Genomic DNA, 24,998 nt, shown 5'->3' with positions numbered 1-24,998 from the left:
AAGCCCCGCCCTCAACTTCCTCTCAGGGTTCATTGTCCAGGAGGGAGGGGCCACATGTCCATTTCTGAGCCAGCCCCTAGGAAGGTGAATCCCCACCCTTCGCTTTGACTGATGGAGATCCCCACTGAGCTCTGAGCGCCTGGGAGAAGAGCATGTTCTTTGTGCTTAAGAGTCTTAAGTTTGAATTCTGACTCTACCATTTACCGACAGGGTGCTTTTTGGCAACTTTTTTTTTTAACCTCTTAAACACTCAATTTCCTGGCCTGTAAGGTTGGTATTTTATTCTGCTCTCAGAGGAGTGTGTTGAGAAGGGAGAGAGTGTGAAGTCAGTCTGGTGAGGATGCATGCAGCATGTCTTGCACCCGTGAGTCCCAGCCACATCCTGCCTCCAGCTTTGGGCTTCTGCTCGGGCGGCAACAATATTCACTCAGCTAAATTCAACCCACACTCCAGACCCAGCTCCTGGGTCACCGCCTCCAGAAGAACCCTCCTGATTCCCATGGCAGGAAAATTCCTGTCGCACCACTCCTGTAGCATCTTATCCTTTCATTTAGGTTTTCATTAGTGTGCATAGTAATAATAACTAGCATTTAACGCATACTTACTATGTGCCAGGCACTTTTCTAAGTGTTTTTTGTTTATTACTTCATTTAATCCTCACATCAACATCATGATGTGATGTATTACCATTATTTATCTTCATTTACATTGCAGCAAATAGACTCAGTGAGAGGTTTAATAATTGTCCAAGATCACATACCTAATAAATGGTAAAGCCGGATGCAAACCCAAGAAGTCTGGCCCCAGAGTCTAGTACTTAACCACTAAGCTGTGCTGTATTCTCTCTGCTACTGGGCAGAGACTAATGTCCTATTTCATCTAAACTGGGGGCTTATGCAAAACAGGGGGAAATGAAATAGTGTATTCACCAATGTTTTCCACATCAATAGCCCCAGTCCCACCCCATCTGCTGAAGCCCATGCAGAGACTCCTGACAGTCTCCCACCAAATTTCTGCACCTGGGTGTCCTGCAGGTTCCTGTCACTCAATACACCACGAACTCCATTCATTCTCTTTTCCTCCAAATATCTGCCCTTCTCCTGTCTCCATGGAGAGGACATCTCCATCCATCCAATAACCCAGACTGGGTGCCTCAGAATTATTTTAACTCCTGCCTCTCCCTTGTCTTCCCAATTCAATTATTGTCTGAGTCATGTGTATTCTATCTTGTAAATAGATTTGAATCCATTTGCTCTCTCCAGTTCACCATCACTGGGCTAATTTAGTCTCTCAATAACTTTCAGCCTTACAATGAAAAAATGAATATATGACTTCATTTCTGATGGGGCAATTCTAAAGATATTCCCATAATGGGAAAATGACAGCTCTTCTGGATTTATGAAGTATATTTCTTCTTAATAGCATAAAACATGTATTTTATTAGGTATTATCTGTTCATGCTCTCTCAAATCATTGTGCAGTGGGGAAATATTGGTAGAGAAGCAGCATGTGGTTGACATTAAATGGAAAGTGTGTTGAACAGGAGCACACAGCTCTCAAGAGGCCACGGGCTCCTGGGTTGGAACTCCAATTCCACCTTCCACCTGTGGGAGCTTGGGCAGAATTGCTTACCTTTCTATACTGCAGCGTAAGGTTAATGAAGGATTTGGTAAGAAAATCCCCTTGGAGTGCATAGTGCAGTGACCACTGTTATCCATTAACCATATTAATTGTAACCTCAAACCTGGGAAAGTTACATTGTTGACCTTCAGCAGAGCAAGGAGCTCCTTAAGCCCTGATCCTGTGTTCAATTCATCACAGTGTTCTGCTCCTCCAAATAAGGAGTTTCATTTCCTCTCAATCCCTCTCAGTGCTGTACTTCAGAATCACCTGGGGAGCTTCACAAACTACCGATACGCCCACTCCACACGCATCTGACTTAATTGGGTCGTTTGCAGCCTAAGCATTGGGTGTTAAAGCTCCCCAAGTGTTTCTAGTCTGCAGTCAAGGGTACGCCACATTGGTTTTGACAAGGCCCAGATGTATGGGTGTATCTTGTCATAGGAGTTGCATCAGAGCAGAGGGGAAGTCTGTGGGAAGGAAGAGGAGCACGGCCCTTATATTCTATAGAAAAACACAGGACCTGCTGGGGACACAGCAGAAATGTTAAAACAGCACGGCATCAGCTACAGAAATTAAGAAACCTAAGTCACAGTTTTGTTCTGTGAGTGCAAAACTTGCCCACTTTTCATCAAGATGCAAAATAAAAGCTAAAAAGAAAACCACTTTGACATTTTGGTGTGATTCAACTGTTGACAACCCATCAATCCCACTTCACGGATTGGTGATCTCTCACCCCCTTCCCCAATCTCTCCCACAGGGCAGGCTCAGGGGAATCCTCCAGGGAGGAGTGAAACCCAGGGTGAGGTTTGGACACTTACCTGATTGATACGGAAAGTCTTGGCCTTGTTAAACCTGGTAGAACCCTGAAGCAACATTAGAAAAGGTGGTTTGTTTAAACTGCAGCCTCCCAGGGACACATCTCTCTTGAGAGAGTTACTGGCCAAATCTAGGACTTCGGGACTCAGTGATAACCTGGAAAAAGGGCAGAAATGAAAGATGCTGCCAAACTTGGCTCATGTCGAGGAAGACCCGCTGGTAGAGAGAGCTCATTTCAAAAACTACGTGTTTTGGGGATGAAGAGGGGTTGGTTAATGGGTACAAAAATGCAGTTAGATAGAAGGAATATGATCTAGTGTTTGGTAGCACAATAGGGTGACTCAAGTTAACAATGATTTATTGTCTAATTTAAAATAGCTAGAGAAGTTTTGGAATGTTCCCAACACAAAGAGCATGACGAATGCTTGAAATGAAGCACATTCCAGTTACCCAGATTTGATCATTACACATTGTAGGCCTGTATCAAAATATCACATGTATCCCACAAATATGCATTAATACAACTGTTATGTAGCAATACTTTTTTTAAAATTACACATTCTTATGGTCATGGTTCCTAGGGAAACTTTCCTCTCCTACTTTAATATCACCTCCAGAAGCCAGCGAAGAGCCCAAGAAACTTTCATTGACTCGTGATTGTGGCAGGATTGTGGGAGGGCCGGGATACCATAGTTCTTTCTTTGAAATGGGTGTCATATGGAAATACAAAAGTAAATATGCACAGAGGGGGAAGATGGGCTCTGGATGATACTGAATGATGGTAAATATAAGGAAACTTCAGAGGTGAGTTTATGGAAGGATTTGTCTGACTACGAGGAGGAAAGTCTTGGACAAATTTGCTTTATCTCACGATTCTTGTCCAAGCCTTATCATGGCAGTAAGCTGTTGCTAACAACCCCTGTGCCTTCCCCATCCCTTCCATTTCCTGCTCCCTGAATTAGATGTTCAAGGAAGATGTTTCATCAACCAGGAGGGGAATGAGAACTCTAAGCCTCACCCTGGCCAAGGAGGATGGAGCCCTGATGGGTGGGAGGCTCCCTGTCATGGTAGCCTGAGAATTCCAGCCTGAGGTTCATAGCCAGAACCAGGCCCTCTCCTTACCCTGGAGAAGATTTTGCCTCTTATTTAAAACAATCATTTTGTATCAAAAGAAAATATGTAAACATGTGCATAGAAGCCCCAAGCGCTACTCTCTCTCTATTCAATATCACGTTCAACCTTGTGGTGATTTGGCTTCCTAGCACAGCACTAGTCCATGTAATTCCTTGGCCCTGAAAACCGTGGACAGCTGATTAAATCTAATTGCACAATCTTGATTATAATGCAATAAAATTTCAGTGAATACTTTTCAGGGCCATAATCTGAAGTTAATTTTAATTAGGCCTTTCCCAAGGTTACATGCCAAAGCTGCTCCTCCAAAGGGAGGCCGGGCCCAGGAGTTTTTTGTGGATTTGTTTTTTAATGGATGTATCTGGCCAAAGATGGCATTTTGAAAGACTGTGGCATGTGGGCCTCATGCAGCACACGTTGACAAAGCTGACTTTGTTGACTGGACCAAAGAGATACCCTTCCCATGGGCAGGCCATTCTCATCAGTTACCCACAAAGACAGGATCACCTACCTCTGGACAAAAACATTGCTGATACAACCCTCAAAATTGCTCCCGCCCAGACGCAGAGACTGCTGGGAACTTGAAATGCGTTTTGGCCTTTGGCCATTTCTCAGAGGCTGGTCATCAATGAGAAGCCGTAGTCTGAAAGGGAAGAAAAGCAAATCAAGGGTGAGAACTGCTGGATAAAAGGGCCCTTGCCATCTGGCCAACTCACTGTCTATGACTCAGACTCAATATTTGTTATCTAAAATAACTCGTGAAACTAGGCTTTATTTTTAAAGAGCATTACAATTTTTTTCATGTATTTTGCACATAACATTTTTATTAAAATGGGTGTATCTTGCCAAAGATGACATTTTGAAAGACTGGTATGAGAGCCTCATGTACAGAAAGTGCTCAGACTATATGTGTTCAGCTCAACGAATTTTTGCAACAGAAATACACCAACATTACCAGTACCCAGGATAAGGAAACAGAACAGAGTAGCACCCCAGGAACCCTGTTGTGCATTCCCTTTAACTCTGTAGCCTCCCTCCCTCTATCCTGAATTCTGATGGAATGGATTAGCTCTTGCCTGTTTTTGAACTTTGTATAAAGGAAATTATATGAGATGAACTTTTATGTGTGACTCAATGTTTTCCACATTATGTTTATGAGGGTCATTCATGTCATTATATACAGTTCTAGATTCTTCTTTCTCATTGCTATATAGCATTCCATTTTGAATACACCACAATTTATCCATCCAACTGATTTATTTTTTAAATTTTATTTATTTACATTTTATTTGATTTTATTTTTCTTAGAGACGTGGTTTTACTATGTTTCCCAGACTGGTCTCGAACTCTTGGCCTCAAGCAACCCTCTTGCCTCAGCCTCCTTAGTTGTTAGGATCACAGACACGAGCCACCATGTGTGGCAATTTATTTTTTTATGAAGAAATTGATATGGAATAAGGAAGAAGGACAAGACTTATTAGTCAAGTATTTTTGGCATCAAGGACAAATATTTTGCAAAAAGACACCAGAAAATTCCATTAAATGAAAGAGAGTAAAACTCACTCACAGCTCTGACAGAAGTATTATTCCACTTACCCAGAGTTGTCGCTTATTACAGATACATAGTGCAGCAAACCATCCATATATGTTTGTGGAGATTTAGAAATTGGGCCGTCGCTATCCCTGGTGCTCAATTCAATGTGACCATCTTCCAGAGTGACCTGCAGGGTGCTTGTCTGAAATCATCATAGAAAATACCCATCAACTAATTTGCATTTAAGGATTATGCCTGTATCCGTACTGAATTTATCATCCAAACCATGTATCAAACAATCAGGATGTTTTGACCCAAATGCTGTGAGTTTGCTTTTTGCTCTAAAGATTATTTTTTGCATATTTGACTCCATGTTTATAAATAGACAAATCTTATGCAAATTATGCCAACACTGATGAATTTGTCAAAAACATTTTTTGGACCTACATTCATTAAGCCAATTTAATTTCTCAATCGACTACACAAAACAGTTAAATCATTTCTAAATTTTTCTATTTTATCTTATTATCATTATTATTTGAGACAGAGTCATGCTGTCTTGCATAGGCTAGAGTACAGTGGCACTCTCCCAGGCTCAAGCGATCCTCCCACCTCAGCCTCCTGAGAAGCTGGGGCCACAGGCGCACACCACCACAGCTGGCTAAGTTTGTAATTTTTTGTAGATACAGGATCTCACTATGTTCCCTAGGTTGGTCTCAGACCCCTGGGTTCAAGAGATACTGCTGGCTTGGCCTTCCAAGGTGCTGGGATTACAGGTGTGAGCCATCATGCCCAGCCTAAATTTTCTGTTTTATTTTCTTTTGCTGAAGTTATTTCTATCAGGATCAATTCATTGTTAAATAAATTTTACAGCAAAGACTTGATTCCTTAATTTTTAATATAAGAATATTACAATGATTTCTTCTCTTCAGTCATTATAAATTTTTTACTTCCTAGTCATTATTTCTGGGAAGTTCAATTCTCCATGTCAAACTCTGAAGATCTAAATTTTGGCAAGATAATTTGACTCTTCCTGTCAATCATTAATTTTAAAAATGTGCAATCTCAGCACTTGTCATTTCAATTTTGTTCGTGTTTTTTCTACCAAGTATAATTTCTGCCGTTTTCAACAAGATGTGATTCTTTGGTAAGATTTCAGTCTAAAACAAGTTTTACAGTGTGTGGTTATAGCCATTGTTGATTTTGTTTTGTGTTAACTTTTTTTCAATTGGCAATATTCATTATGAATTGCATAAAATAATGCTGACTTATATGTATCTTTAGCTAACCCATTATGAAATTGAGGGCAACGTCCCTATGCTATTTCCAAGATTCCCCTATGGTCCAGGGTTGATCTAATCTTTTGCTAACCTAATTCTTCCCTCTGCTCTCGATCATTTTGTGAATTGTGTACTAAGTGTTCCTACATGTGGCAGAGGAAACAAGTGTCAGGTATCATAAGAGCTAGATCAAAACATCCTGCTTTCATGGAAAAGCCACCCCCACAGTCTAAGTGTCAGCATGTGCTTCTTTAGGGCTCATTTTAAAAATAAGACCTTAGGGACTGGTGAGCAAGCCACCAAGAGAGGGGCGGCCTTCCTAATATGACAGAGCCACAGGGTCAGCCAGCATCTATTTTCTTAGCAGATACTAGAAGTCTGTTGTGCTCTGCAATCCTAAAGAAACACATTCAGAAATAATCACACTCTACTTCTATTTAAAAATTCCACTCATTCCACAAATACTCATTTCTAACTATTAGATGACTTCTATACCTACATAACCACACTAGCTAAATCCACTTACGTTACAGACGGTACCTGCTTGTGGAAGAGAATTTATGTGGCTCTGTTGTACATGAGGAAAGAGCAAAGGATCTTATTTTCTACAATTCTCCAGGTATAAATACTGTCCAACTAGCTGCTGCTGCAAAAAGGCAGACTAGAGAGCTGCCTTTTATGTGATCAAAACGGGATCATAGGGACACACTCTGATTTTCCTTCTGAGCTCTGAAACTTTAAGCTACATTATTAACTGCAGTAGTTATAATCCACCTTAACTCTTATTATAAAATATACCTGAAAAGAATAAAAATGAGTCCGCGAATACATGCAAATGTAACTCTGTAAATTATAATGTTACTTTCTAAACCTGATTTCTTTGAGGACCTACCCCAGAGTGGGGAATAACGTTCATGGTTGAACTATACAATAGCATTTACTGTGTGATGATAGAAAAAATGTCCAACTCCACCACTTTCAAAATCTCTCTATTGTTTTTAACATCAAACTTTGAGTCAGGTTCAAATCTTGTTTGATATTAATACACTGTTGCATACCCGTGTCTGAAGACTTAATAATACGCCACTGGGTTGAAAAGTCTGAAATCCAAATGAGGCCTGGAGGTGGTCAGTAAGCGGTGAGCCCAAATTAGTGAAACTCAATTGTCCTCCTCTGGAGAATGAGGCAGATCGCACAAGCTGAAACGCAAACATGGAATAAATTACTGGCATTGTAATCATTTCTTGGCTGAAATACAGTACCTTACCCGATCTCACTTTACCCAAACCGATTAATATGATTTATGTAGCCTCAGAAAGAAAGAGAGCTTACTTTGCTGCATGATAAGTCAGCAATCATCTGTAAGTTTTCACATATATAGTTGGCCTTCCTACTTTCCTGCAAATTTAATGTGCAAACCTGCAAAGGTTCAGCACCTTGCAAGCACATGGGGAGTGTATATGAGCCAGTTCACTATAACACTGTGTGCTACCAGAAAGAAGTCAAAAGTTGCTGTGTTAATGGATACAGAAGGTGGGTTGGCTGAGAAGCACTCCTTCACGAGGTTCTGAACCTTCACTCACCTTCCAGTCTTCCGAGCACTTTTTGGTTACTCCCACAGTATCGTTCAATCTAACGACACCACTGGTTTTCTTCAAATTTTTCATGCAGCCTCGGAAAGCAGGCGTAGAAATGTTAAATCTGATTAGGAACACAAATGAAAGGAAGAGATGGATCATGCCAGGCTCACATGAAATGAGAGCTGAAACGCTGTGCTCTTTAGTACTTTTCACCCATACACGAGTATGTGTTTTACGTTTATCCTTTCTCATGGGATTCCCATAATGCCACTTATTTTATGATGCTGGGAGAACCGACTTCCTTTCTGTGGAAGTTTACATTCTCAGCTATAAAAATGCAGACAACAATGTTAACAGAAGAACGGCCAGTGACTGCAAAAGGTACAAAGACAGAGAAGATGCACAATATCTAGAACTTCCCGTCCCTCTCCCTGGAGTCACAGCATTGCACGGTGGATAGGACATATATTAATAAGTTAATAGATATATGATATACATATATAAATAATCAATCGTTTATAGGAAGCAGGAATGCTCTAGAAAACTTTTTGCTCTTTTTTTCTGTTCACTGTTAAGTTAGCCACTGTAAAGTCAGAAGAAACAAAGTGCCACTTTTTGGTTCTATTCAATTATGAAGAATATAGCTTGATTTCATCAGTGCCAAGCTGAAACAATGGAACACATTGTCCAGGTTCATATGCTGCTGTATCTACCACCTCCTACCCATGGGACCTGGGCAAAGGGTTATTGCCAGGATTAAAAAAATTAACAGGCCGGGTGGGGTGGCTCATGCCTGTAATCCCAGCACTTTGGGAGGCCAAGTCAGGTGGATCACTTGCAGTCAGGTGTTCGAGACCAGCCTAGTCAACATGATGAAACCTTAACTCTACTAAAAACACAAAAATTAGCCGGGCATGGTGGCAGGCACCTGTAGTCCCAGCTACTCAGGAGCTGAGGTTGGAGAATCACCTGAACCTGGGAGGCAGAGGTTGCAGTGAGTCGAGATCATACCACTGAACTCCAGCCTGGGCGACAGAGTGAGACTCTGTCTCAAAAAACAAAAACAAAAACAAAAAAAACAAGTTAACGTACAGCAAGAGCTTGCAGCAGTGCATGGCACCTGGGCATGAATGCTCAGCAGCGGTTTCTGAGAGGCAAAATTGTGCTGCTGTGGACCAGCCAAATTGCCTGGGTTCAAGTTCTGTCCCTGCTAATTGAACAGGCAACTTCTCTTCTCTGTGCCTCTGTTTCCTCATTTAGACAATGGGAATATGTGAGTCTGTTTCATAGGGTTGTCATAAGTCTAAGAAAGTTACTATGTGTAACACACTCAAACAGTGCTTTATACAGAGTAAGGACTCAATGTGAGATCATCAAGCTAGTAACTACTCCCATATTACTGTTCTTATATAATGACAGCAATTTCTAAAGCAGCTCTTTTTAAATGGTCCCATGGCACTTCCCCTTCGATTTGACTTCTGGATCTGTCTGGAGCTGAATGTGCATAAAGCATTCACACACATGAACTAACTGAAGTCCAGGCAAATATTTGTGTTTCCTAAACAAATGATGTACTAAGAAAACCCAAAGCTGATTTCATTCTAAATCCCTAATGCAGCTTACTTTTCTAAACGGAAAGGTGTCTGCATTCCTTTTAATCCAATTCATTAGAAACAGTTGAGCTATATGTAATAGGCCTAAAATTAAGTTTCATTAAAAGGAAAAGAAAGAACCAAATCTTCACTGGCATTACAGTATGAGCCTAATTATTTTACAAAGATGGCCTTTTGTCTCAGAAGAGGAGGAGGGTCCATTTTCATTCCTGGAGCTTGCCTATTTATACATGGTTTTAGGTCCATTCTTCTTTGGGTTTCAACGTATCTCTTGGACAACAACATTCCAGGTGTCCCTCTCTCCCTAGGTTATTGGTCAAAGAAAGAAAGTTGCAGGAAAGTAAAATAGAGGGAGAGAAACGCAGTTAACAGACACAGACCACCTATTTTGCACAAAGCTCTAAGAATACAACTTACAATAACATTTTGAGGGAGGTATTTTCTCTTTTATATTATTTTATTTTATGTTAAGTTCTAGGATACATGTCCAGGAAGGACAGGTTTCTTATCTAACATTTGACCATGTGCTGACCTCTGCTAATTCCTTTACACACTTTGAATCTTCCAACCACCCTAAGAGATGGGCAGCTACTGTGCCCTTATTACAGATGTAGCAATGACGCATTGAGAGGCTGAGGCCTTGCCTAAGGTCACACAGGTAAGTGGCAGAGCTGGGGTCTGTACTGTCAGTGTGTCACACAGGTTAGTGAGGCCTGAAGCCCTTGCTTTTTACGCTTACAGTTAGTATTCCTGCAGCACTTGGAAGTGTCATGTCTTCTTCTTGTAGAAGAGTTACCTACAGCAGAAGTGTTAAAATGGAAGAGATTTACTTCCACTATTCCTGGGGAGATTCTTGTTACCTTGGGTTACCTGAGGACCCACAGTTCTACATTTACTCCAGGATGCAGGGTCTGAACATCCTTGCTAGAGGAATGTCATTGCACTGGGGCATGAATTGCTATGTTAGCGGGTTCCTGCATTGGGGTATTTATGTATACTTTGGGCCAATCTGTCCACAAAAGCTTAGCCAGCTCCATGGCTGCTGCAGGCCGACTTCAGGGAGCAAAAAGAACAAAAGGCAGCCCTAACCTCGGTGTTGGGTACTTAGTCGATGTTCAATAGATTCTTAATTGATTTTTACTTTGTGGATCATTTTCATTTTAGTGTTTATTATCACACTCTGTGAATAATGGTGTAGGTCCTCAAGAAAAATGTCCTTGCTGGTGTCAGATCCTCTGGCATTACCAGGGATGATTTGCTCTTCTCCTGGGAAGGAGATGGGATTAACAGAATGATTTCTGATTATGATCGGAAACAAGCCATTCCAAGATCTGGGTCCCCATTCCCAGAAGAAACACTACAGTGAGGGGGGAAGAAACAAACTACGCACAAAATCCCTTGAGCAAAGCTGAGTTCGTGATTACACCTGCTTGCTTTGCTCCACCTTAAGTTTGAGAACTTTGTCTAAAAGGTCCCTCCATTTATGCCGGCACCAGAACACCTCCCTGCTCTGGAAGAGTCGGCTGGTTGCCCCTACAGAGCTTGGCTGTGGATTATCCATGGAACTCCTCTGTGCCCACCCCACCTCCCAGTGACTCATGCCCAGTGGCAGTTTCAGGAATCTCTGGGCCACCAAAGACTTCACCAGAGGGATGAGGCAAGACCCAGAACAGCTGACTATTCCTTAGCATTTTGCTTTTGAGAGAGTGAAGGGCCAGTGAAATCTTTTCACTGGCCTCTATCTCCCGCATTTTCCATGTTCCAGTGATTTTAATAAAAAGTCAAAATATAGGCCAGGCATGGTGGCTCACGTCTGTAATCCTAGAACTTTGGGAGGCAGAGGCAGGTGGATCACCTGAGGTCAGGAGTTCGAGACCAGCAGACCAACATGGCAAAACCCCATCTCTATTAAAAATACAAAATTAGCTGGGCATGGTGGCAGGCACCTGTAATCCCAGCTACTCGGGAGGCTGAGGCAGGAGAATTGCTTGAACCCAGGAGGTGGAGGTTGCAGTAAGCTGAGATTATGCCATTACACTCCAGCCTGGGCAACAAGAGCGACACCCCATCTCAAAAAAAAAAAAAAAAAAAGTCAAAGTATAAACTTACCCAGAAAAAAGGAAGCAGTCCCTTGTTTGGAGGATCCCAAAAAAAGTTACTAAGAAAATTCTGGGCCAGGCACGGTGGCTCACGCCTGTAATCACAGCATTTTGGGAGGCCGAGGTGGGTGGACTGCCTGAGCTCAGGAGTTTGAGACCAGCCTGGCCAACATGGGGAAACCCCGTCTCTGCTAAAAATACAAAAATTAGCCAGGCATGGTAGCACATGCCTGTAATCCCAGCTACTCAGGAGGCCGAGGCAGGAGAATCACTTGAGCTCAGGAGGTGGAGGCTACAATGAGCCAAGATGGCACCACTGAACTCCAGCCTGGGCGACACAGCAAGACTCTGTCTCAAAAAAAGAAAGAAAATTCTGGACTGGGCACAGTGGCTCACGTCTGTAACCCCAGAATTCGGGGGGTGGGAGAATCACTTGAGGCTAGGAGTTTGAGACCAGCCTGGGCAACACAGCAAGACCCCATCTCTACAAAAATTGTTTTAAAAAAGCAAATTATTTATATGCATCTCTATATCTATATATTTCTTTAATGGATGGAGATGAAAAAGTAAATAAAGGTTGAGTGCTAAATTAACCTAAAGTTTTGCTGAGCCAAAACTAAAGCCACCTCTTTTGTGGTTCTACCTACTGCCCTTTTCTAGAAAACCTGGATTGACTGGCATCCACATCACTATCTAGGGGCCTTGCGTTAATATCATGCAAACACAAACCACCCACCAATGGGTTCCTTACTGGCTCAGAGTGAGAATTCCTCCTGGCTCTGGGTAAGCCCACTGGTCTCCACTACCTCAATGACTACCTGGCCCAGGCTTCATTTACCCTTCTCCAGACTGGCCTCCTTTCCAGAGGCCAGGCCGTTTTGTGCACCCGCTTGTGGGCATCTCCACCTGGCTGTGTCTCAGGCTCCTGGACTAAGCCTGTCTCAGACTTAACTTGTCACCCCACTCCTCCACTGGTGTGTTCCATCTGCCAAGGGCTTAGCCAAAAACGAGGCATCATTCTTGACTGCTTTTCCCCTTTATTCCCCAACCCAAGCCATTGTGCAGTGCTGCCCATTCGCCATCCTAAATATATTTGGAACCTGATCCCTGTTGCTCACCTGCAAAGCCACTCCTTGGGCCAGGTCACCCTCATCACTCACCTCTGTTAATACACTCAGCCTCCAGCCACTCTACCTACCTCTGCCCTTTCCTTCTCTAATCCAGTCTCTGCCCTGCACTAGAGTGAGCTACTGAAAACTCTAATTTGGTCATGGCCTTTCTCTGCTGAAGTCTCTCCAATGGCTCCTTTCTGTGACTTTCAAGGTACTCTGTGGTCAGGCCCCTGCTGCCCACATGAGCCCCATGGGGCATCCCTATCCCACTTCCTGCTGTACTCCAGCTCTTCACAAGTTCACGCTTTCTCTGTCCAGCTTTGGTGCTTCACATACACTGACTGCTAGCATCTCTCAGGTCCTAGCTGGAGGTCACCTTCCTGATGGCCCCAACTGAATTAGGTTCCCTCCTGGGTTCTGTCAGCACCCTAAGCTTCCTCCTACACACATCATGTTCTCCTGTAGTGACTGTCTCTCTTCTGCTCTTCTCCAGGCTCCACCCTGCTCACTGTTGTCTCCTTGGCACCTGTCACTCTGCCTGAGGCCCATGAGGCATTCAGTAAATCCTGTGTAATGAATGAATACGTGGTAACTCTCAAACATACTCAAAAGTACTCGAAAAAGCTGACTACCTTGAACGATTTTATTTTATTCCATTTCATGGAAATAAAATTAAGATTACTGACAATTCATAACTGGCTATTCATGGCTGAATTGCCTTTTAATATTGATAATATTAAATATTAATATAATCTCACTGGCTCTGAATTTCTTCATTTGTAAAACTCAGGGGTTACATACCATGACCTGCAAGGCTCCTTCCAGAGCCCAAGGAGTAAAGGTGTTCATTCCCAGGTTCTATTAAAGTGCCCAGCTTTCCCATTTGCGTTTTTGTCTTTGGAGGCAACCCTGACAACTTTAAAACAAAGATTAGTGCCTGACTACGCAGAATAGACAGATGCCCACATGTATCAGGACTCTAGAAGAAAGAATACCTTGGAATGACACCTCATAAATCACATCTAGTTCCTTCCAACTGATGTGTAAGTTCGCAAAAGAGTTAACTAGCTTCAGATCTCATATAAAAGTCATCATCACCTAACCTTCTGGAAGCACTCTTCCTTAGTCATGAGGCTGCACGAATCCTTCTAGGATATGTTCTGTCCACACACTACTGTCAGCTATTGAAAAGTTTTCCGGGAGGATACAAATGAACAAAATGGTTATTTTTAAGTGCATTCCAAAATGGTGGGATTTTTTTTTTTCCCATTCAGATAAAGCTTTACTGCCTTTCACATTAATTCATTCATGTGTTCATTCATCCAAGAAACAGTTATGTACCAATTCCACGCGCGATAGCACGCAAGGAGCAGGTGATGCGGAAGTGAAGGAGACATACTGTCTCACATTCTTCCAGAGACTTCCTGAAGGTGGAAACCTCAGCTTCCAGTTTCCTGGGAATGTCTATCAGGCCTCGGGATGCCCACGCTCTCCTACACAGCCTTCAAGGGCCCAGGGCCACAGCCTCTGTTCTACTTGTCGCCAGCATTGTCAACCCTACTATATTCTTTGTGGTCTCTCCCCTCCCAAGAATGACAATGGCGGTGACACACAGTTCCCCCACCTTCCTTCTTTCCACTGCCCAGTCTCATTATTCAGGATTTAAATCTGTTTTACTCTGTTGACTATACTGTTAATACGGAAAAGTTAACTTTTTGCGTTTGTTTGTTGGTGAAATTAAAAAAGGCAGACCAGATTTTTTTTGGTCACAATCATAACCACTAACAGAGGCAATCTGGTTTTAAAAAAATCATCTTACCTTTCCCTGATTGCAATTGGAATTCCTCCCAGATAATATGTGCTGAAATCAAATACTTCACCATCAATTATAGTGTTTTGAAAGTCCACATTTATCCACATACGCTTTTGGACTTTTCCAATTTTGATCTGAATCTGAAATAAATGAGAGATGAATCAGCAAGCTAGGGAAAATAAGAGAATCCTATTCACAGGGGTTCAGAACTATCATGTTTTTATTTATCTTCCTCCAGATTCATTTATATACATAGTAGGAAGGCTCTGAGCAGTAGCATTTTTGGATAAAAATGTGATACTAAAACATTTTAATAGAAATGTTTGCATTTGAAGTTAACCGTGTTTTATAGATGTCATGTATATATTATACATTTCAGGCCAAAATGTGCAAATTTTAAAAGGATATACCCCTCAGTTAACATCCATAAGTTTATCTGGTAATAGGAAGGGTTTTATTTATTTATTTGGGGCACTGACTTAATTTTAAAGGACTAAGGACACTTAACAATTCAAGTAAACAGACTCAAAGGGTGTACCGAATGATCTCTGCCGTTGTTTATGGCGTCTCCAACTCCTCTCTCTTTTGGTGGCTCTGAATTCAGTTTGTATCTCACCATGAGCTTGCCATCTTCTATATTCAGAGATATGAAGCGATCCTAGGACAGGGGAATAATGCAGATTACCGGAAGCCTTGGCTGAAGAAGAGACAGAGCATTGAAACTCAAGTTATTCTCACGGAAACCCCCACTCTCAGCTTCAGCTGCTGCCTTAGTGAAAAGGGATAATGGTGCTGCAATAGCCACCTCACGGGATGGGGTGATGGTTCAATACTATAAGTCACGTTAAATGTCATGCACAGTGGTTGACACACAGGACACAATAAATGCTAGCTATGATCATGATTTTGTTTCGTGTGATCCATAACTGGCATGTAAAGATGGAGACTGAAAAGATACAGATCATTAATATTATTTGAAAATATGAGTGCCTTTTAGAGAGAGGCGTGGTCTTACACAGACCTCAGATACCTTCCACCATCTGTTTTCTGACTGATTCTTATGTCTCTGTCTCATTTGTTGGTTTATCCCCTTCTACCTTCCATGTCAGTGTCGGGGATCCCACCCAGGATTCCTTCCTCCCCCACACCACTCCATTCCCTTGACAATCACAGGCTGTCGGCTGTCCTGTAGCTCCAATTCAGGTGTACTCATGGGCTCCAAATTGTTCTCCCCAGCCTAGACCTGTCTTCAGGGCCAGGTCTGCACACGTGATTCCCTTGTTGTTATTGCTTTGCTTGCATGACTCACAGAGACCTCAAATTGAGAATATCTCACATAGAACGTATGACCTACATGCATCCCACAGGCTGCCAAGCCTGCCTCTCTTTCCTTTACACCGGGTGCATGCGCTACCCCCTCCCAGCCTGCCCCCTGCATGCACGTGTGCAGTGCACACACATACATCACCTTGCTGAGCAAGCCAAAAACCTAGGAGTCATTTTTTTCTCACCCCTTTATCAGAACCTAAGAATCATTCTTGATCCTTACCTCTCTCGCATCCAACATAATCTCATGAATTCTCCATTCTTAACTCTCTCTTTATGTCATCCAACCTAGTCTCAGCCACAACATCTTTAGCCAGTCCCTGCAGCAACAACCCGCTGGTCTCCCTGTGTCCCTCGACAAGTCCATTCCCCTCTACAGCCAGAGTAGTCTCTGAAAATGCCAGTGGGAGCCTGTGACTCTCCTCGGCTGTCAGGATGAAGCCCTGACCCCTGCCAGATGCTGTGTGGCATCTGCCTCTCTCTCACCACTGCCTCTGGCTCTCCAGCCCCGCAGACACTGTTCCACTGAGTGCTCCCTGACCTTCCTTCCAGGCCTTCTTCATGCCTCTCCCTCTGCCTGGATCCCCCGTCTGCCCTGTCCCCAGGTCCCGTTCAAATGCTGTCTTCTACTAGTCCTCCTGATCTCAGAGGAAGCACTTCCTTTGCTCAAGTGTCTTTTATGTTGTACATCCTCATTTCACTCACAAACATTTCCTTGATACAGCTCTTCACAGTTGTGATGAAATAAACAACCTATTAACGGCATTCCTTTGCCTATTCTTTTCCTCTAGATTATAAAATCCCGGAGGGCGGGAGCCTTGTCTGTCTTTGTCATTATTGCACCTCCATCACGGTGTGAAACATATACTTGAATCAGCTACTTCCCTAAGATAAGCTGAGCAATTTCTGACTTAGGGCTTGAAGGCTTTGCTTTTACACAGTTCCTTCATGATAAGAATGCCTCTCTTTGAGGTCCAGGGACCGAGTTCTTCCTAAGAGGAAAATCACTCCTTATCTGGATCCTAAATCTTGCCTTTGGGAGTCAGCTTAGGTTGATCAACTCATAAACATCAGAGTTACACCAATTTACTGAGAGTCATGAGCCATCCTACTTAAAGCAGCTCTTTAGGTCGTCTCTTATGTAACGGCATTATGGAAGTTTTCTTATTATGTGAGTAGTATTTCTGGTTCTTAGTCTCCAAGAACTTCAAATTATAGTACAAAGAAGACCTTGTTTTGTAAAACAACTGCCTTGTCCTGAAGATGCTGGATGACGTCTCTGCTCTATGTATCCTTCAGGTTGTCTGGAACCTTCCCAAAACATCAGAACTGGTTCAGCCTTGGAATCTCCTGAAGGGTCCAGACCAAACCCAGAGAGGAGAGTTGGACCCGGTCAGTGTCACCGCCCTGCAGGTAGAAGGCTCTGGTAAAATCCCAAGCTCCTTATCAATCCCATGTTCTCGGACCACCAGAAAGTCTTTGGGCTCACCCACATTTCTTCAGAAATACCCCCTGTGAGACCAACTACAGAAGCTCCTACTCACCGGAGCGTTCAACTCCAGGCCCGCTGTAGGTGTAAAGCAGCAAACATCACGCCAACTCTCCATCAACCAGCAGATGGCGCTGACGATCACTTGTAGAGTGTCACTTTGGACTTCTCTAACCTAATAGATTTTAGAAGGTCCCTAGAAACCTCAGCTACTTGAAAACAGAGAATTTTCAGTGTCTTGAGAAGGCAAACATGCCGACAAAGAAACAATCCCACACCGCCTGGTAAGAATCAGACCAAGATGGAAAGAGCAGAAAGTCAGTTTAGATCTTAGAGATCCCAGGAAGCTTTCACATGTTTTGAGTCAGAATAAGTAGATTCTTAGGCAAGCAGTGGTTCTCAAAGAACAAAACTGGTAATGAGAATAAAATAGGAAAAGGGGAGATTTCTCCCACATTTTGGTGGCATGTTCTTAAATTCCTGATTACTTGCCCTCATTAAAATAGACATTAATGGAACAGAATAGAGAGCCCAGAGATAAAGCCACACAACTACAGCCATCTGCTCTTTGACAAAGTCAACAAAAACAAGCAATGGGGAAAGGACTCCCTATTCAATAAATGATGCCGGGATAACTGGCTAGTCATATGCACAAGATTGAAACTGGACCCCTTCCTTTCACCATATGCAAAGATCAACTCAAGACTGATTAAAAACTTAAGTGTAAAATGTAAAACTATTAAAAAAAAAAAAACCTTGAAGAAAACCTATTTTAGACTTAGAAATGCCTAGAAATACCATTCTAGAAATAGGCCTTTGCAAAGATTTCATGATGAAGACCCCAAAAGCAATTGCAACAGAAACAAAAATTGACAAATAGAACCTAATTAAAGAGTTTCTGCACAACGAAAGAAACTATCAACAGAGTAAACTATCAACAGAGTAAACAGACAACCCACGGAATGGAAGAAAATATTTACAAACTATGCGTGTGAAAAAGGTCTAATATCCAGAATCTATACAGAACTTAAATAATTAACAAGCAAAAACCAAACAACCCCATTAAAAATGGACAAAGGACACAGACTTTTCAGAAGACATATATGCTGCCAGCAAGCATATGAAAAAATGCTCAATATCACTAATGATTAGAGAAATACAAATCAAAACAATGAGATACCATCTCATACTGGTCAAAAAGGCAATTATTAAAAAGTCAAAAAATAACAGATGCTGGTGAGGTTGTGGAAAAAAGGGAATGATTATACACTGCTGGCAGGAATGTAAATTAGTTCAACCACTGTGGAAAGCAGTTTGTCTATTTCTCTAATAACTTAGAACTACCATATGATCCAGCAATCCCATTATTGGGTATACGCCTGAAGGAATATAAATCATTCTACCACAAAGGCAAATGCACATGAATGTTCCTTGCAGCACTATTCACAACGGCAAAGACATGGAGTCAACCTAAATGCCCATAAATGGTAAACTGGACAGAGAAAATGAGGTACATATACACCATGGAATACTACACAGCCATAAAAAGAACGAGATCATGTCCTTTGCAGCAACATGGATGAAGTTGGAGACCATAATCCTAAGCAAACAAATGTAGGAACAGAAAACCAAATACCACCTGTTCTCACTTATAAGTGAGAGTTAAACATTGAGTACACATGGATGCAACGAAGGGAACGACAAACATTGGGGCCTACTTGAGGGTGGAAGTATTTTTTAAGGACAAAAAAACTACCTATTGAGTACTACACTTATTACCGGGGTGATAAAATAATCTGCGCACCAAACCCCTGTGACATGCGATTTACCTACATAACAAACCTGCACATGTACCCCTAAAACTAAAAATGTTTTTAAAAAAGTACATTTCCTAGCCAATAGAAAGAAAGTACAACTGGGTGGAGGAAAAGGATGTAGGTAACATTTGCACATTGTTTTCCAGATCTAGTGGGTCATTTATAACAACCCAGTTATCTCCAAATTGCTAAACAGAATGAATATATTTGGTTGCATCTGGATGCTTGTTATAGATTACCCCGTTTTCTGTGAAGAACAGCAAGCCTCTATCCACAGTGGTCTGAATTGTCTGTCCAAAGGTTGGGATGGAAGCATGTGGTTGAGTTGGAACTCGAGCATAGCCCGTACCTTCAAAATAATTTTTGTCTGACTCTTCCTTCCTCCTGTCAACATTAATCATTATAAGTTAGAACACAGCAGCAAATGATCACCATGCCAGTGTGCTTACTAATACGGGATGCTGCTATCTGAAAAATGGAGCCAAGAAAATGCAATCTAGTTGTCATAATTTTGCTAAAGCAGAGGAGACATCTTTAAAATGTTAAAGCAGCCAGCTTTTTCTCCTGGATGTGCTCTTATACTCTGACAATCAAACCCTAGCTCGACAAAAGATGAGTAAGAGTCCCTTTTGGAAATGTCTACTTAGGAAGACGTGGTCCACCAGCTGAAGATTTTGAAATGTAAGAGATTATTAACTTGCAATGTAATTTTATTTTGAATAATAGATATTTGGTCCACCTCATATTAGAATATACCATGTCCTCATAATTGTAGGGAAGGTTAGGAGCTCAAGGCAGCAATTTTCAAAAAGATAGAGGTGGAAGAGTACCAAAACAGTCATGGCACACTTTGTAAACCACTTTTTTTTTTTCTTTTCTTTTTTTTTTTTTTTTTTTTTTTTTGAGATGGAGTCTCACTCTGTTGCCCAGTCTGGAGTGCAGTGGCATGATCTTGGCTCACTGCAACCTTGACCTCCTGGGTTCAAGCGATTCCTCTGCCTCAGTCTTCCAAGAGGCTGGGACTACAGGCACACGCCATCACATTCAGCTAATTTTTGTATTTTTAATAGAGATGGGGTTTCGCTATGTTGGCCCGGCTGGTCTCAAACTCCTGGCCCAAAGTGATCTGCCCACTTCAGTCTCTCAAAGTGCTGGGATTACAGGCATGAGACACTAAATCAGGCCTCTAAATCAGGTACCATCTAATATTAAATATTTTGTGATAGGAGGCACAAAAATTTTCATAAAGACTTTTTTTAAGTGAGAAAACTCTATCAATCTAGCATTTCATACAAATTAGGAAGAGACTACCATAATTAGATTTTAGGGCGGGACTGCCAGTGTTGCATGCATGCATACTTGAAGAACTACTGGCCCAAAGCCACTAGCAACATCAATAGCATCTCACTGGCCCATCATTTAGCATATGTAAAAGTACTGCAAGTTACCAAAACTCCAGTTACAGAGTTTCTGGTTTCTACATTTTATTTACCTTCTACAAGGCTCCACTTCAGTTGTGTTGAGATTGAATGTTTTTTTGAAGTTGTATAAGCTCAGAACATTTTCATTGAGGTCATCTAATTCAATACAACCTTTGTATGGAGGGAACCTTAGTCGACTGGGAAGCTGAAAATGAAATAAAACATCTTCTACCAATTGAACAAAGGACAATAATCAAAATAGTATCAATTAATCACTTTCAACAGTCACTTTGGCATAAGGGTTAATTAAGAATGTGAACCCTGGAACAAGATGCCCTGGCTTTGCTATTTACTAGCTGTATGACTGTGGGCAAGTTATTATACCCCTCTGTCTCTGTTTCCTCATCTGTAAAATGGGAATGATCATGATGCTTATTTAAATTAACATACTTAAGCTTAGAACAGTTTCTATTGAATGCACAGAGGAAGCAGTCAATAAGTGTTAATTATTATCGCTAGAATGTGCTGTAAGAATGTGCGGTTAAATCCATTTTACACGTAATTAATAATTAAAATAGAGACATGAGGTCATCACCATACCAAATTAAAATTTAAATATTTCATTCAGTGAAATAACATTTACACTTACTTTAAAATCAGGTGGGTAACCTCCAACATAAAATACAACATTTTCAGGATCCAAATTAAGGAGCGTATTGCTGTTTCTACCATCCATGTCATAGACTCCGGGTATTTCTGGTTTACTGGATGTGGCTCCTTTGGTGTAATTAAGCCTTGCAAACTGATAAATTCTGTTTAAAATGAATTTAGAATATAGAGTTACATGAAAAAATTAAAGAATTCAAAGCCAAGCCACTAAAAATGGGGTTCAGCAACATGTATACATGGAAGTTTGGTGAGCGCAGGTCAGGTTCACAAAGAGCAACAGTCAATCAGGCTTATACCTCTGAAATTTCACCCGATCCATAACTGCCTCCTGAGTCTCACTCTCGGTCAAGATCTGGTCCACTTGGAGTTCAGTCTCACGGTCCCCCAGGTTGTAGACACAGGTGAGCTGACCATCCACAACTGCCATGCCAATGTAGTCCCGGGAGGCCTAGAGACAAAGGGCCACCTCAGAACACTTCACACTCTGGTTTCTCAACTTCCCATCCTAAGAGGATGAGGATGCATTTCAAATAACTAACAGGTTTTAGGCAATAAGCCTTGGAGAGACAGAATAAACAAGGTGCAGTCTTTTAGAGAATAATACAGAATGCTGAGTTAATAATGCGAGAGCTGTCTCTGCTCATACTATAGGGCACTCATTTACTCATCCCTCCATTTGCTCAGTCTACAAATATGTGCCAAGCACCTGCCATACAGAGGGCCCAGATACGGACTCAGTCGTCCATCAGATTTTAGTCTGGTAAGGGAGATAAGCCATTTTGCTTCTCCCAGTACTACACAACATCCTCTTAACACTTTGTGCATGCCTCTGTTATCACACCTCTATGTTATCGTGATTAGTTATACATGCATCTTTCTTCCCTGCTAGAATGTGAGCACCTTAAGGTAGAAACAAAATGTCTTAAAATCATGGCAAAATATTCATAAAACTTACCATTTTAACCATTTTAAGTGTGCATTGGCATTAAGTACATTCGAGAAATAATTTTTGTTTATCACAAAGCCAGAATGTGACACATAGTAGGTATACGGTATAAATGTGTTGAAGGAATAAAGTAATGTGCATTTTATCACAAAACAAAGCAAAAAATCATGACATAAGAAAGCTACAAATAAAATGCCAACCTCTTGAAGCATGGAAGAGCAATTAGCAATAGTGTTGATTTTAAGAATCTTTAAATACAAGATCCACTAGTGACAACTAACAATTTCCTAATTGGGCAGAATTTTTGGGAACCATATTTCAAGCATTTCTCTTTCAACAACTGAATCCTAACCCAGTGAGTGATTAGCTTTTCCTCTGACACTTATGTCAAAGAAATATATTTAAAAAGGAGGGATTAAAAGCTAAAACCAGCCATTCAAAATGCCTGTAAGGGTAGTGAATCTACACTGATAGTAGCAGTAGTAATGAATTTACACTGATAGTAGCAGTAGTAATGAATTTACGCTGATAGTAGCAGTAGTAATGAATTTACGCTGATAGTAGCAGTAGTAATGAATTTACGCTGATAGTAGCAGTAGTAATGAATTTACGCTGATAGTAGCAGTAGTAATGAATTTACGCTGATAGTAGCAGTAGTAATGAATTTACGCTGATAGTAGCAGTAGTAATGAATTTACGCTGATAGTAGCAGTAGTAATGAATTTACGCTGATAGTAGCAGTAGTAATGAATTTACGCTGATAGTAGCAGTAGTAATGAATTTACGCTGATAGTAGCAGTAGTAATGAATTTACGCTGATAGTAGCAGTAGTAATGAATTTACGCTGATAGTAGCAGTAGTAATGAATTTACGCTGATAGTAGCAGTAGTAATGAATTTACGCTGATAGTAGCAGTAGTAATGAATTTACGCTGATAGTAGCAGTAGTAATGAATTTACGCTGATAGTAGCAGTAGTAATGAATTTACGCTGATAGTAGCAGTAGTAATGAATTTACGCTGATAGTAGCAGTAGTAATGAATTTACGCTGATAGTAGCAGTAGTAATGAATTTACGCTGATAGTAGCAGTAGTAATGAATTTACGCTGATAGTAGCAGTAGTAATGAATTTACGCTGATAGTAGCAGTAGTAATGAATTTACGCTGATAGTAGCAGTAGTAATGAATTTACGCTGATAGTAGCAGTAGTAATGAATTTACACTGATAAAGAGATGGGCAACTGCTTTTCCTATCATTTAGGCACGAGAGGGAGGATTCATTCCACTCCAGTCCTCACCCATAATCTCCCCATCCCACAGGTTTGAGGAAGGGTCTGCAACTGGGCGGTCTGAGGAAGAGGACAAGGTCACAATTCCATGAGGAGGAGCTACTGTTGATTTCCATGAAGGCTTGGTATTGATCCCTGGTAATGTGGTGTCAATTATACAACTTGGTAGTATGGAGGGGTGCCAATCACCCTCCCCAGGTACGTATGTTTTTTACATGTACACACATGTGCCCATGTGTTGGGTCCATTGCGTAAGGCCTCTTGATCCTCCAGCAACCAACAATCCAGGATGCATGGGAAATCCCTCGAGGGCACTGCCACAGTGGGGAGGTGGACAGGGAGGAAGCTGGAGGGATTTGTTGAAGTCTTAGTAGGATTTCTGCCTGCTGTGCTAATGGCAGTGATGCAGCTGTGCCACACATCTCAAAAGCACACATCTTGAAAAATATTGCTTCAAAAACAAGGGAGATGTCCAAGCAATACTTACATCTTTATTTCCAAGGTACATCACAAACATATTCTCAGTACCCCCATTTTCTCTTGAGTTGGGCCTTTGGAGAAACAAGGACAGAGATGTGTATCCTTTCAAATCTTCCAGGTCATTTGGCAGTCGGACTTCAACTCCAGATTTACCATTGAATCTCATGGGGACAGCAACCTGTGAGGAGTAAGTTACAAGGTGTCAAACACTGTCCTGTGAAGAAAGTAGGCGTGCTCAGAGAGCTAGTTTGTGACTTGTAGCCATGCATCAGCCTTTCCTGAGTTGTTATGATAAGGAGCAAGGGAATGTGAATGTGTCTAAGCCCTGGATCATAATCTCCAAGACCCAGATTATAAACTCATGAAGTTGTTTTGGGAGCTGTGTCATAAGGCATTTGTGTTTTTTATTAGTCAGGGATATTTGAGCAGTGCATTTAGTCCTCTGGGCCAGCAATAATAATAATGATAATGACAATAATATGAATGACAACCCTCGAAGATTTTTGTGCAGACGAACTAACATCCGTGGAGGTACTTGGCATGGTGCCTGGCATACAGTCAGACATGTAATACATTAAAACTATATTTTAAGCCAGGCGCAGTAGCTCACACCTGTAATCTCAGCACTTTGGGAGGCTGAGCTGGGAGGATCACTTGAGCTCAGGAGTTTGAGGCCAGACTGAGCAACATGGCAAGACCTCATCTCTACTAAAAAAAAAAAAAAAAAAAAAGAAAGAAAGAAAAGAAAAAGCCAGGCACAGTGTTGCATGCCTGTAGTCCCAGCTACTCAGGAGTCTGAGGTGTGAGGCTCGCTTGAGCCCAGGAGCTCCAGGCTGCAGCATGCCATCATCATGCCACTGGACTCCAGCCTAGGAAACAGAGTGAGACCTTGTCTCAAAAAAACAAAACTATATATATCTATATATTTATATATATATGTAGTTTTAAATATATGCATTTA

The 24,998-nt window shown here is 41.6% G+C and overlaps 1 protein-coding gene across 1 annotated transcript in view; it reads right to left on the bottom strand.

Moving 5' to 3' along the window:
• Positions 1–24,998, bottom strand: part of LAMA3 (laminin subunit alpha 3) — a 275,849-nt gene that overhangs the window by 18,231 nt on the left and 232,620 nt on the right. Inside the window, exons 55-66 of the mRNA XM_017883982.1 lie at positions 24,045–24,215; positions 21,620–21,771; positions 21,304–21,466; positions 20,726–20,859; positions 19,473–19,617; positions 15,140–15,259; positions 14,608–14,741; positions 7,968–8,085; positions 7,443–7,583; positions 5,167–5,306; positions 4,082–4,213; positions 2,442–2,595 (exon numbers count right to left, since the gene is read on the bottom strand). Of these exons, the coding sequence (XP_017739471.1) occupies positions 2,442–2,595; positions 4,082–4,213; positions 5,167–5,306; positions 7,443–7,583; positions 7,968–8,085; positions 14,608–14,741; positions 15,140–15,259; positions 19,473–19,617; positions 20,726–20,859; positions 21,304–21,466; positions 21,620–21,771; positions 24,045–24,215 (1,704 nt within the window). The remainder of the gene's footprint in view (positions 1–2,441; positions 2,596–4,081; positions 4,214–5,166; positions 5,307–7,442; positions 7,584–7,967; positions 8,086–14,607; positions 14,742–15,139; positions 15,260–19,472; positions 19,618–20,725; positions 20,860–21,303; positions 21,467–21,619; positions 21,772–24,044; positions 24,216–24,998) is intronic.

This window comes from Rhinopithecus bieti, unplaced genomic scaffold, assembly GCF_001698545.2.
Source record: "Rhinopithecus bieti isolate Rb0 unplaced genomic scaffold, ASM169854v2 scaffold_13577, whole genome shotgun sequence".
Taxonomy (NCBI): Eukaryota; Metazoa; Chordata; class Mammalia; order Primates; family Cercopithecidae; genus Rhinopithecus; species Rhinopithecus bieti.
This window is presented reverse-complemented; position numbering and strand designations above follow the sequence as displayed.